The 13577-nt window shown below is 41.8% G+C and overlaps 1 protein-coding gene across 7 annotated transcripts in view; it reads right to left on the bottom strand.

Annotated features, from left to right (window-relative positions):
• Positions 1 to 13577, bottom strand: part of UGGT1 (UDP-glucose glycoprotein glucosyltransferase 1) — a 168407-nt gene that overhangs the window by 87586 nt on the left and 67244 nt on the right. For all 7 annotated transcript variants that reach the window (XM_006102841.3, XM_014468153.2, XM_023744168.1 and 4 more), the window contains 3 exons: positions 11654 to 11739; positions 9585 to 9720; positions 5138 to 5269 (listed from right to left, as the gene is read on the bottom strand). In XM_006102841.3, the coding sequence (XP_006102903.2) occupies positions 5138 to 5269; positions 9585 to 9720; positions 11654 to 11739 (354 nt within the window). The remainder of the gene's footprint in view (positions 1 to 5137; positions 5270 to 9584; positions 9721 to 11653; positions 11740 to 13577) is intronic.

The raw sequence follows: 13577 nt of genomic DNA, 5'->3' as shown, positions 1-13577 counted from the left end.
TTTGCCAGATGGCCAGTGAGCACGTACAGAAAGTCAGCCTAAATCTGTGGGCCAGAAAGAGCCAAAAAACTTGAGTTTTAGGGCCATCTTGGGGAAAACAAAAGGGGGGCTGGTCAGTGTCCAATATTGGGCATTGTAGAATCAAGAGAATCTATACAAGCTTCTGAATTCTGTCCCACAGAGAACAAAGAGCATGGAGCAGGTGTATCCACAGACAGTCAGAATGCCTCAGAATTCCTAGCAGCCTGAAGAAAGGTATTTCTCACCCAAAGGCAGTTACAAAAGACTAGAGGAAGTGACTGCTACTTCAAATGCATAGAAAGCAATGCAAAACTGCAAGAAACATGAAAAATAAAGAAAGCGTAACATCACCAAAGAATCACAATCATCTCCTACTAGCTGATCCCAAAGACACGGAGACCTGTGATTTACCCAATGAAGAATCCAAAATAGCTATTTTAGGGAAATGCAATAAGCTACAAAAAAAAAAAGAGGAAAGAAAATTCAACAAAATCAGGAAAACAATATCTAAACAAAATGAAAAGTTTAACAAAAACAGAGAAATCATAATAAAAGAACCAAGCAGAAATTCTAGAGCTAAGAAATCAATGAATGAAATGAAAAATGAAACAGCCTTAACATCAAATCAATCAATCAGAAGAAATAAATCTTTGAGTTAGAAGAGAGGAACTTTGAAATTATACAGCCAGAGAAGAACAAAGAAAAACGAGTGAAAGAAAGAAATGGTATATGGTTAAATTACTGGAGTCCCAGAAGGAGACAAGATGGAGAAGAAGCAGAAAGCTTATTTTAAGAAATGGCTGAGAACTTTCCAATCTGGGGAGAGATTTTGATATCAAAGTTCATGAAGTCATCAAACAGAGATCCTGAGCAACAGACATTGTCATGAAACTGTCAAAAGTCAAAGTCAAAGAGAGAATATTAAAAGCAGAAAGAGAAAAGAACCTTGCTGCTTTAAAGGAAGGCTGTCAGCAGATTTCTCAGCAGAAACTCGTAGGCAAGGAGAACGACCTGATGTGTTCAAAGTGCTGAAAGAAAAGACTGCCCACCGAAAATACTCTCCTGGGCAAAGGTAGCCTTTAGAAATGAAGTAAAGACTTTCCCAGACAAACAAAAGTTAAGAGTTCATCACTACTAAACCTGCCCTACAAAAAATGCCAAAAGGAGTTCTTTAAGCTGAAGTGAAAGGATTCTAATCATTAATATAAAAACATACAACACACTGGTAAGGGTAAGTATACAGTCAAATTCAGAATATTCTAATATTGTAATGTGGTGGTTTGTTGACCACTTAACACTAGTATTTAGGGACAAGACTATTAAAAATATACCTGTAATTTGTTAATGAATACACACTATGAAAAGAGGTAAGTTGTGACATCAAAAACATGGAGTAAAAGGGTAGAGTTCTGTATGTGATAAAAGTTTTTACCAATGTAAAGCAGATATAAAAGATGTTATATGTAATCCTCACAGTAAGCGCAAAGCCAGAATCTACAGATTCACAAAAGGTAAAGGAACCAAAGCACACCACAGAAAATCATCACTTCACCAAAGAAGACAGAAAGAAAGGCACAAAGGAACTACAAAACAGCCATAAAATAACTAATAAGATGGCATTAATACATCCCTTACCTAACAATAATTACTCTAAATATAACTGTACTAAATACTCCAAACAAAAGGCAAAGAATGACAAGAAGGATAAAAAAGAACAACAGCAAAGCCCAAAGTTGGCAGAAACAAAGATCAGAAAATCATCAGGAAATAAAGATCACAGAAAAAAATAAAAGACACAGAGACCAGAAAAACAACAAAAAAGAGCAACAAAACTAGGAACTGGTTTTTTGAAAAGATAAACAAAATTGACAAACCTTTAGCTAGATTTAACTAACAAAAAAACCCTCAAATAATAACATAAAAAAATGAAAGAAAAGACATACAACTAATACCACAGAAATACAAAAGATCGTAAGAGACTACTATAAAAAATTTATAGACTAACAAATTGGAAAACCTAGAAGACATGGAGAAATTCCTAGAAACATACAACCTACCAAGACTGAATCATGAAGAAAGAGAAAATCTGAATAGACCAATGAGTAAGGAGTTTGAATCAGTAATCAAAGACCTCCCAACAAAGAAAAGGACTACATGGTTTCCCTGGAGAATTCTACCAAACATTTAAAGAAGAATTAGAACTAATCATTCTCAAACTCATCCCAAAATTGAAGAATAAACATTCCCAAAATCAATTTACGAGACCAGCATTACCACGTACCAAAGACAGATAAGAACACTAAAGAAAATGACAAGTTGATGAACATAGATGCAAACATTCTCAACAAAATATTAGCAAACCATACTCGACAGCACATTAAAAGGATCATACACTATGATCAAGTGGAATTTACTCCTAGGATGCAAGGATGATTCAACATGTGCAAATCAATAAATGTGATATACCACATTAATAGAATGAAAAATAAAAATCATATGATCATCTCAATAGATACAGAAAAAAGCATTTGACAAAAAAAAATAATGAAAAACTGAGCACAGAAGGTACCTACCCAACATAATAAAGGCTATATGTAATAGGCCCACAGCTAACATCATTCTCACAGGTAAAAGACTAAAAGCTTTTCCTCTAAGATCAAGAAGAACGCGAAAGTCCTACTCTCACCATTCCTATTCAACATAGTGCTAGAAGTCCTACCAAAAGCAATCAGGTAAGAAAAAGAAAGAAAAGGCATCCATACTGGAAAGAAAGAAGTAAAACTACTTTTGTTTGCAGGTGATATGATCTTATATGTAGAATATCCTAAAGACTCCACCAAAAAACTATTAGGAATAATCAACAAATTCAATAAACTTGCAGCAAACAAATCAAAATTCAGAAATCATTTTCCTTTCCATACACCAACAACAAACTATCTGGGGGCTGGGAGGAACCCACTCACAATAGCATAAAAAACAATAAAATACTTAGGAATAAATTTGACCAAGAGGGTAAAAATTTGTTCACTGAAAACTATAAGACTTTGATGAAGAAAAACGAAAATCTCTCTCTCTCTCTCTCTCTCTCTCTCTCTCTCTCGCACACACACACACACAGATATCCCATCCCATGTACATGATCCCATGTCCATCTTACCCAAAGCCATCTATAGATTCAATGCAATCCCTGTAAAAATTCCAATGGCATATTTCACAGAAATAAAGAAAAAACATTCCTAAAATTGGTATGGAACTAAAAAAGATCCCAAATAGCCAGGGCAATCCTGAGAAAGAACAAAGCTGGAGACATTACACTTCCTGATTTCAAACTATCCTATATAATAAAATCCTAATATGCTAAGTGTCCGGTCATCTGGTCTGCCATTCAACCAATCAAAGCGTAATCCTATCTAATAATAGAGAAACATGGTAATTAACCATAACTTTGCTACCCTTCCCATTGGCTAATCAGCGAGATATGCAAATTAACTGCCAACCAAGATGGCGGCCGGCAGCCAGGCCCCTGAAGCGAACAGGAGGCTTGCTTGCTCCAGTGACGGAGGAAGCCAATGTTCCCCGCCTGCCGCTGCCGGCCTCTGAGCTTGCACTCTAAGAAACATGGTTGCAAATATAGAAGCTAAACAAAACCCAGAAACCTGCTTTCAGTCAGCCGGGATCTCAGAGCTGGAGTCGCAACAAAGTTTCAAATACAGAAGGTAAACAAAGCCCAGAAACCTGCTTTCAGCAGCCAAGGTCTCAGAGCTGGAGCCGAGCCTCAGAGTTAAAGCCGGCTCTCAGCTCCAGTGACAGGCATAGAAGGTAAATAAATCCCAGAATAAAAAAAAAAGTAAAAACGGAGAGGTTGGAAGCTTCAGTCACCCACCAGCCTGAAAATGGCCCTCAGCCCCTCACCCAGACTGGCCAGGCACCCCAGTGGGGACCCCCACCCTGAAGGGGGTGTGACCAGCTGCAAACAGCCATCATCCCCTCATCCAGGCTGGCCAGGCACCCAAGCGGGACCCCCACCCTGATCCGGGACACCCTTCAGGGCAAACCAGGGGGCCCCCACCAGTGCACCAAGCCTCTATACTATATAGTAAAAGGGTAATATGCCTCCTAGCACTGGGATCAGCGGAGCCGAAAGGCCTCCCAAACCCGGGATCAGCAGAACCGCGAGGCCTCCCAGCACCGGGATCAGCAGAGCAGCGAGGCCTCACTGCCCCTGTGTCAAGTGGAGCCGCAAGGCCTCCCAGCACCGGGATCAGCGGAGCAGCGAGGCCTCCCGGCACCGGGATCAGCAGAGCAGAGAGGCCTCCCAGCACCGGGATCAGCTGAGCAGCGAGGCCTCCCAGCACTGGGATCAGCTGAGCAGCGAGGCTCCCGGCACCGGGATCAGCGGAGCAGAGAGGCCTCCCAGCACCGGGATCAGCGGAGCAGAGAGGCCTCCCAGCACCGGGTTCAGCGGAGCCATGAGGCCTCCCAGAACCGGGATCAGCGGAGCAGCAAGGCCTCACTGCCCCTGTGTCAAGCGGAGCTGCAAGGCCTCCCAGCACCGGGAACAGCAGAGCAGCGAGGCCTCCAAGCACCGGGATCAGTGGAGCCGCGAGGCCTCTCAGCACCGGGATCAGCTGAGCAGCGAGGCCTCCCAGCACTGGGATCAGCTGAGCAGCGAGGCCTCCCAGCACCGGGATCAGCAGAGCAGAGAGGCCTCCCAGCACTGGGATCAGCTGAGCAGCGAGGCCTCACTGCCCCTGTGATCAGCGGAGCAGAGAGGCCTCCCAGCACCGGGATCAGCGGAGCAGCGAGGCCTCACTGCCCCTGTGTCAAGTGGAGCCGCAAGGCCTCCTGGCCCCTGGAGCAGTGTGACAAGTACTATCATTGCATTGTGAAAACGAAAAGGCTTTTCAATTTAACATGCCAGCTAAAAAATCATTATCTTCACAAAATTGAAATATAAACTACATTTGCAAACTCAGAGATGTCATCTGGTTTCTAAATTTTTAAATGCTAGTACCTAAATACTTTAACCAGCACCACTAAAAACAACAACATCAAAAGAGGGAGGTAAGAAAAGTACCGTGTTGTAGTCAAATGAGAAATGCCGAAGAATCCTTACCTTCCGATTCTGATCATAAGCAGAATCAATCCCCAAAATGCTGTTCACTTCTACATACGGGTATTTCTTCTCCAGGACACTGACGACATGTTCAACTTTCACCTTTTCTCCAGTCCTTACTTTGTTATATATCTGGAAAAAAATAACTGGTTAATCAACTACACTTTTAAATTTCAGAGTGTTTATTACAAAAGATTAATGAATGTGGAGGAAAACATGACTATTTTTCTTGAAAGGTCAAATGGGGTCAATAGGGAATAGCAACTCTCTTTTCCATATACCTCAATATGCCTTCTTTTTAAAAATTAAATATATTAACAGGTTTCAAGTGTGCCACCATCCAAAGTCAAATCATCTTCAGTCACCAAACACTCGGCCCCTTTAGTCCCCACCCTCCCACCCGTTCCCTCTGGTAATCACAATCCTGTTCTCTGTATCTGAGTTTCAGTTTATAATCCACACTAGCGATATCACAGGGTTCTTAGCTTCTTCTGACTGACTTATTTCATTTAGCATAATATTCTCAAGGTCCATCCATGTTGTTGCAAATGGTAGTATTTCATCCTTTCTTATGGCTGAGTAGTATTCCATAATATATACTGTATATACTACATCTTCTTTATCCCATCCTCAATCGAAGGACACTTCGGTTGTCTCCATGTCTTGGCCAAAATGAATAATGCTTCAAGAACACAGATGTGCATATATCTTTGCAAATAAATGTTTTTGCATTTTTTTCAGGTAGATACCCAGGAGAGGGATTGCTGGGTAACATGGTAACCCTATTCTTAATTTTTTGAGGAACTGCCAGACTGTTTTCCACAGTGGTTGTACAATCTACATTCCCACCAACAGTGAATGAGGGTTTCCTTTTCTACACAACCTCTCCAACATTTGTTACCACTTGTCTTGTTGGTAACAGCCATTCTAACAGGTGTGAGGTGGTATCTCATTGTAGTTTTGATTTGCATTTTCGTATTACCTACTAAGGTTGGGCATATTTTCATATATATCCATTGGGCACTTGCCTTTTTGGAGAAGTGCACATTTTTTTATTAGATTGTTAGCTTGGTGGTGAATTGTATGAGTTTTTTTATAGATTTTGGATATTAAACCTTTGGGAGCTGTCGTTTGCAAATATCATCTCCCATCTGGTCGGTTGCCTTTTTGTTTTATTGGCAGTTTCTTTTGCTGCACAGAAGCCTTTTAGTTTGATAAAGTCCATTCATTTATTTTTGCCTTTACTTCCCTTGCCTTTGGGGTCAACTTCATAAAGTGTTCGCTAAGATCAAGGTCCAGTCCATTAAGTTCAGTTCCTATGTTTTCTTCTATGTACTTTATTGTTTCAGATCTTATATTTAGGTTTTTTATGCATTCTGAATTAATTTTTGTACATGGGACAAAATGTAATCTGGTTTCATTTATTTGCATGTGGCTTTCCAATTCTCCCAGCATCATTTATTGGAGAAGCTTTCTTTTCTACATTGTGTGTTTTTGTTTCCTTTTGTCAAGAATTATATGCCCATTTACATGTGGCTTTATTTCTGTTCCATTGATCTGTGTTTTTCTGCCAGTACCATGCTGTTCTGGTCATCATACCTCTGTAGTATAATTGGAAGTCAGGTAGTGTGATACCTCTGGCTTTGTTCTTTTTCTCAGGATTGCTTTGGCTATTCGGGGTCTTTTGTGATTCCATACAAATCTGATTATTTTTTCCCTCTATTTCATTAAAAAATGACATTGGGATTTTGATGGGGATGGTATTAAATCTGTATATTGCTTTGGGTAATAGGGCCATTTTAACAATGTTGATTCTTCCAATCCACGAACAGACTATCTTTCCATTGTGTTGTGTCTTTTTCATCTCTTAATTATGCTTTGTAGTTTTCGGTATATAGGTCCTTTACATCCTTTGTTAAGTTTATTCCTAGGTATCTTATTCTTCTGGTGACAATTGCAAAAGTAATTTTTTTCCCAGTTTTCTTTTTTTAATTTTTATTGATTTTTTATAGAGAGGAAGGGAGAGGGATAGAGAGTTAGAAACATCAATGAGAGAGAAACATCGATCAGCTGCCTCCTGCACACTCCTACTGGGGATGTGCCGGCAACCAAGGTACATGCCCTTGACGAGAATCAAACCTGGGACCCTTCAGTCCACAGGCCGACACTCTATCCACCGAGCCAAACCAGTTAGGGCTCCATTTCTTTTTTGAAGTTGTACATTATCAAATGCTCTTTCTGCATCTATTAATAAAATCATACGATTTTTATCCTTTGTTTTGTTAATGTGGTGTATTGTATTGATTGATTTGTGTGTGTTAAACCATCCTGTGTCCCTGGAATGAACCCCACTCTATCATGATATATTATTTTTTTAATGTATTGTTGTATTTGATTTGCTAGTATTTTCAAGATGCCTTCTTAGAAACGTTATATTGCTAAAATGACCCAATCTGTTCGTACTTACATTAAGCCCCAAATGTAAAACTGTTAAATTTTTCAAAATCTGAACATTTATAAGTAACTAGTGGCCTGCACCCTCTCCAATCTGGGACATCCCTCTCACAATCTGGGACCACTGGCCCCTGCTTCTGCCTGCCAGCCCGATCGCCCCCTAGCTGCTCCCCTGCTGGCCTGACCGCCCACAACTGCCCTCCCCTGCTGCGGCCCCCCTCCTCCAAGAGGCCCTGCCTCCGCTGTGCGTCAGCCATCTTGTGGCGGCCATCTTGTGATGACATTGTGTGGAGGACCACCTAGGCTTTTATTAGCATAGATCCTGGAAATAAGAACTCATGTCCATGATGTTTAGAGGAAATAAATTGCAAAATATATATGGCAAAAATCCCTGTTTTTATAAAGCAGACATAAAACAGATGTCTATACATGTGCGGTTAAACATCTAGAAGGATACAAGGCTATCTTTTAACGGTGGTTAACTTTAAGGAGCAGGATTAGAGGGCAGAGACAGCTAAATTTTAAATTCAACTTTAATATTATTTGGGGAAAACATTTACAATGAAATTTTTTTTACTTTTGCAATTAAGAATAAACAAAAATAAATGAAAACTCCTATTATCCTTTCCTTCACATCGCTATGGGGGGGAATCTTTAAAAAGCAGACTTCACACACCATCCTCTGGATTTCCTCGTTCTCCCAGCCCTGCTAACTCCCGCCACCCTCACTGCGCTGAGAAACAGCAATGGCTCGCCCGGCATCCCTGCCGCTCTCCTGACCTTCATCAGATCCATCTCCACACGTGATCAGAATGATGTTTTTAATAGCAGCTTAACTCTGGGATCTGGACGCCTGTGCGCTCCCTGGCTTCAATAACCAGGTTCTCCTCTTCACTCGGCTCTCACAATACTCTACTCAACTCCTATTAACAACTTAGAATCACTACCTCCGATTTGCAGCCATTGTTCAAACTACTCCGGTTGTTCTTCCTATACTCAGCTGGGACAGTGTCCCCTCCCTAACAATGCCCACGGCCACTCTGTGTGGTCTGAGGCCCTAGTGTAGCCATAGCCAGCTATGCTTCCCACAGTTTGGAGGTGTCTCCACTAGACTCTAAGTTCTCTGAGGACACAGGTGACTTCCTACCCCCTTTCTTTATCCCTCACAGCTAATACAAGGTCTGGTAAAGGGCCTTTGGTAACTGTTAGCCAAATAAACATGAATTTTAACTAATTAAAAAGCACCCCTGACTGAATCCTATATAATAAAAGCCTAATATACAAATCGATTGAATGGCGGAACGACCAGTTGCTATGACAGGCACTGACCACCAGGGGGCAGATGCTCAACACAGGAGCTGCCCCCTGGTGGTCAGTGCGCTTCTTCAGAAGGCAGGTCCACAGCCACTCTGCTGACCAGGACGAGTGGCGCTCCCACAGTAGGCCAATCCCCAGGCCACGCCCCCCACCAGTGTACAAATCCCGTGCACCGGGCCTTTAGTCTCCAAATAATAAGCATAATAGACAGCAGATTAACTCCATGTTTCCAAGTAAAATAAAAGTGGTGAGAATCAATTGCTTCAGATGGTTTTCAATTATTATCACTAACCTGTAAACAGAGTAATTGGTACTTCTTCTGAATATAATAATTTTTTAAATTTATTGAATATGAAGTTTTTTATATTTGAACTTGAGCAAGAATTTTAAGTCTATGTAAAATTAGGGCATTTAAAAGTTTCCAGTTAATATGAAGAAAGCAGACACTAAGAATTTTATGACTTGAGTAATAAACTGAGTCCTAATGATGGTCTTAAAGAGGGGAAAAAGCAAACATTTTTTAAAAACAAGTAGAAAACATCACATTTACCAAAAGACACTAACTAGTGATTTCTTACCTTTTCTCTTTACAGATATATCAAATTCTCTTACCACATACTGTTTCTTAGAGTAAGTTAGATTTAAAAATTCTTCAATATTTTGAATGAAAACATACCTGTGTCAGGGTTTGGAAGGCGTGATAATGATCCACTTCTTGGGCAGCATAATTATATGCTCTCATAATAGCCACTCCAGCATCTTGCATCCCATCCACATCTTCAGAATCATTAACCACGAAGATTAAACCAAGTCTGAGTGCAAGAAAGAAGGGGCGGGGGGGCTTATCTTAAAGAATACAACTGGCTAATGAACCCCTATATTCAATGCAGCATTATTTACAATAGCCAAGATATGGAAGCAACCTAAGTGCCCATCAATAGACACACACACAAAAATGAATTATCATTTGTGACAGCATGGACGGACGTAGAGGGTATTAAGCTAAGTGAAATAAGACAAATACCATGTGATTTCATTTACATGTGGAATCTAAAGAACAAAATAAATGAATAAACAAAACTGAAACAGACTCATAGATACAAAGAACAGACTAATGGTTGCCAGAGAGGAATATGGTTGAGGTGAAAAAGGTGAAGGAATTAAGAAGTACACGTTGGTAGTTACAGAATAGTCATCTATACTAATAAAAGGGTAATGTGCTAATTAGACCGGTCAACCAGCCATCTTCCGGACTTCTGACTTCCTTCCGGACAAAGCCATGGTGGTGGGGGCCGAGGCAGAGGCAGTTAGGGGTGATCAGGCCAGCAGGGGAGAGCAGTTAGGGGCAAGATCAGGCCGGCAGAGGAGGGTAGTTGGGGGCGACTAGGCCAGCAGAGGAGGGCCATTGAGGGCGACCAGGCCGGCAGGGGAGGGCAGTTGGGGCGACCAGGCTGGCAGGGGAGGGCAGTTTCAGGCATTATACAGGCAGGTAGGTGAGTGGTTAGGAGCCAGTGGTCCTGGATTGCGAGAGGGATGTCTTGCTGCTGGTTTAGGCCCGATCCCTCTGGATCGGGCCTAAACCGGCAGCAAGACATCCCCCGAGGGGTCCCAGATTGGAGAGGGTGCAGGCCAGGCTGAGGGACCCACCCCTCCTGTGCACGAATTTCATGCACCAGGCCTCTAGTGGGAATATAATGTACAGCATAGGGAATATTGTCAATAATACTGTAATAACTATGTATGGTGCCAGGTGGGTACTGGAAATATGAAGGGGAACACTTTGTAAAGTATATGATTGTCTACCCACTATGCTGTACACCTGAAACTAATACAAAATAATATTGAATGTAAACTGTGATTGAAAAAAAAAGTAACTGGTTAAAAGGAATGTACCCCACACAAATACTATAGCTAATAGAAGAAAACTATTCGTTATTGAAAAACACAGTTCACATCCTATTCTAATATGGTTGGCAAAGGCATTCATCACTTACAGAATAAAAAAGCAGGTTCCCAAAGGAGGCTGGGACTTTCAACTGTCAAAGCAAGCTGTTTCCACCTGGCTGGTGTGGCTCAGTGGTTGAGCATTAAACCTGGAACCAGGAAGTCACCGGTTCAATTCCTAGTCAGGGCACATGCCCAGGTTGCAGGCTCGATCCCCAGTGTGGGTCGTGCAGGAGGCAGCCGATCAATGATTCTCTCATCATTCATGTTTCTATCTCTCTCTCTCCCTCTCCCTTCCTCTCTGAAATCAATAAAAGTATATTGTAAAAAAGAAAAAAAAATTGTTCTTCAAAGGCACAGTGGAAAGCTAGCCATTCAACTACCCTGTTGGTATATTAGGCAACACAAATGAATTAAGTGGGTCTGTGTGCACCTAAACAATGATTGTCCTATACATGCAGTCCCCGACAGTCTAACAAAAGCTGCTGGCAAGACTCTGTCTGCACTGAAAGGGAAGAGGCTTGTGACACAGCCACGCACTCAGTAAAACTCTTTCCCTGGCAAGCAAACTCAGACCACAAACTCCTTGTGTACAAGCCACTGATTACTAATTCAGTGGTGGCAAGCTTCTATTCCTTGAGAATCAAATTCTTTATCCCAAAAGATGCTGGCTTCATGTTGCTATTAATGATCCCCACTATTAATTATCCTACAATTCAATAGCACCAGACTTCCACTTAAGAATGACAAACAAAATCTCAGTTTAATTAGATAGAATCATCAAACCAACACCAGTGTTACCTCAGTGGTATATGGTTACTGAGGAACATCTCAGCTATGCTCATCAGCTCTGCTGTGGTCTCATGCGCAGGATCAACCATGAAAACCTGTGGGCAGAGGGAAAGGAATGCATGAAATGACATTCACTAAGATGTCCCTGGGCCAATAAAAATGCCCACAGTCTTTTCACCTAAAGGCCATCTTTTTCCAACTACTCTCGAACCACATAAGACAGGAGTCACACAAATAGCAATTACCCTCCCTTTATGTTCAAAAACATGGCACTGAAAGGATACGGGGTTTTCTCAGGGTCAATTTCTCAGTTGAGAGATGAGACTTCAATATAAACTCTTTTGTATGCTAACATGGGGTACAGTCCAGATTGCTAACACCTTCTCTTTTACTACACCTTAAAAACCCTAGTTTTATTAACTCTCCCACCTTAGAAAATTCAGATTAAATTTCTAAGGATTTCTGAATTCAGCATTCAACTTTGATACAATAAAAGCTATCATCATTTAGTTTTCACATGCTTTAAAAATATTTCATTTAATAAGTCAGATATATGGTTAAGAAGAAACACTGACATTCTGACAGGGAAGGAAATAAGTGGTTTCGAGAATGAGGGAAGTACAGAGGACAGTGCTCCTTGAAGTGCTGAGGGAGCCAGCCTTGGCACTCACCTGCCTCTGACCTCTTTAGGAGCCAATAAGGGCAGAGAAGGAAATGGGAGGGAAAAGAGGGTGAATTAAGAACCCTCTTCCACTATCTACCTGAAGCACTGAAATATGGAATAACCAATAGGACAGAAGACTTAGTTAAGGAAATAAACTGATCTATTAAAGTTTAAGGATTAAGATATTTAAGAAAAACAAGTAGCAACATACGCATCTTAGTAAAAAAGAACTGTCTTAAAAATAAAATAACACAATCTAATCTTCAGGTTATTGAGAAGCATTTCCTAATACACTGACATCTCACAGCCCTACAAATGATCAATACATTTCAAAACCCTTTTCGTGTGAATATGGAGCTGGGCCAAGAGTGCATTGGCAGTGCAGTGTTGGCCAACAGCAGCTAGTAAGGAGAGAAGTGACATTCCAGATGTGACAAAAGGTAGGAGAGCAGGCAAGGCAGAAACAGAGTTCACATAAGACAATAAAAATTTTTGGAGAAACCAAGATGGCGGCATAGGTAAATACCGGAGATTGCTGGCTCGCACAACCACTTCAAAAATACAACTAAAAGACAAAACGGACATCATCCAGAACCACAGGAAGACTGTCTGAGTGGAAATTCTACAACTAGAAGGAAAGAGAAAAGCACACTGAAACTCAGAGGAGGTGCAGAAGTAAAGTACAGAGGTACGGAGGCGCACGTGGAAAGGGCTGACAACTGAGGACGCGGTTGTCTTTTTCAATCGCGAGGGAGTCTCAAGCTCCCAACTGCTCTGAACTCCAGTTCGGGGCGAGTCTCTGGGGACCCAGACTCATACGGAGAGAAACTGGACTGTCTGGCAGCGGGCAGAACTCGAGGGCTGCGTTCTCAGAGGTGCTTGCAGCGATTACCGGGACACTGAGACTCGGGGCCTCTTAGGGCAGGACTGAGGAGCAGCCGTAGCTGTTTGCTCCGCCCTGTTGATCCCCTGACACCCCACCCCACCCAAGCTGTGCACAGAGGCATTTGCATATGAAAGGCCTGGCCCTTTGCAATCTGAAAATTACCTAACAAACTGCAGCTGGGTCAGAGAGACCCAGAACTTCCAAAAGAAGGCCCAAGGCCCCACAGCAGCTTGCATTGCTTCACAGCTGGGCCTCATCTGGGCACCTCCAAACCCCAAACAGAGAAGAGGAATCTGCAGATCTCTCCGTAGCTCCTGCTGGGTAGCCTCAGGCAGAGGCTAAATTAGCACCTCCTTAGAGATCCAGAGCCAGTGTACCCAGTG

This window comes from Myotis lucifugus, unplaced genomic scaffold (genome assembly GCF_000147115.1).
Source record: "Myotis lucifugus unplaced genomic scaffold, Myoluc2.0 scaffold_433, whole genome shotgun sequence".
Taxonomy (NCBI): domain Eukaryota; kingdom Metazoa; phylum Chordata; class Mammalia; order Chiroptera; family Vespertilionidae; genus Myotis; species Myotis lucifugus.
This window is presented reverse-complemented; position numbering and strand designations above follow the sequence as displayed.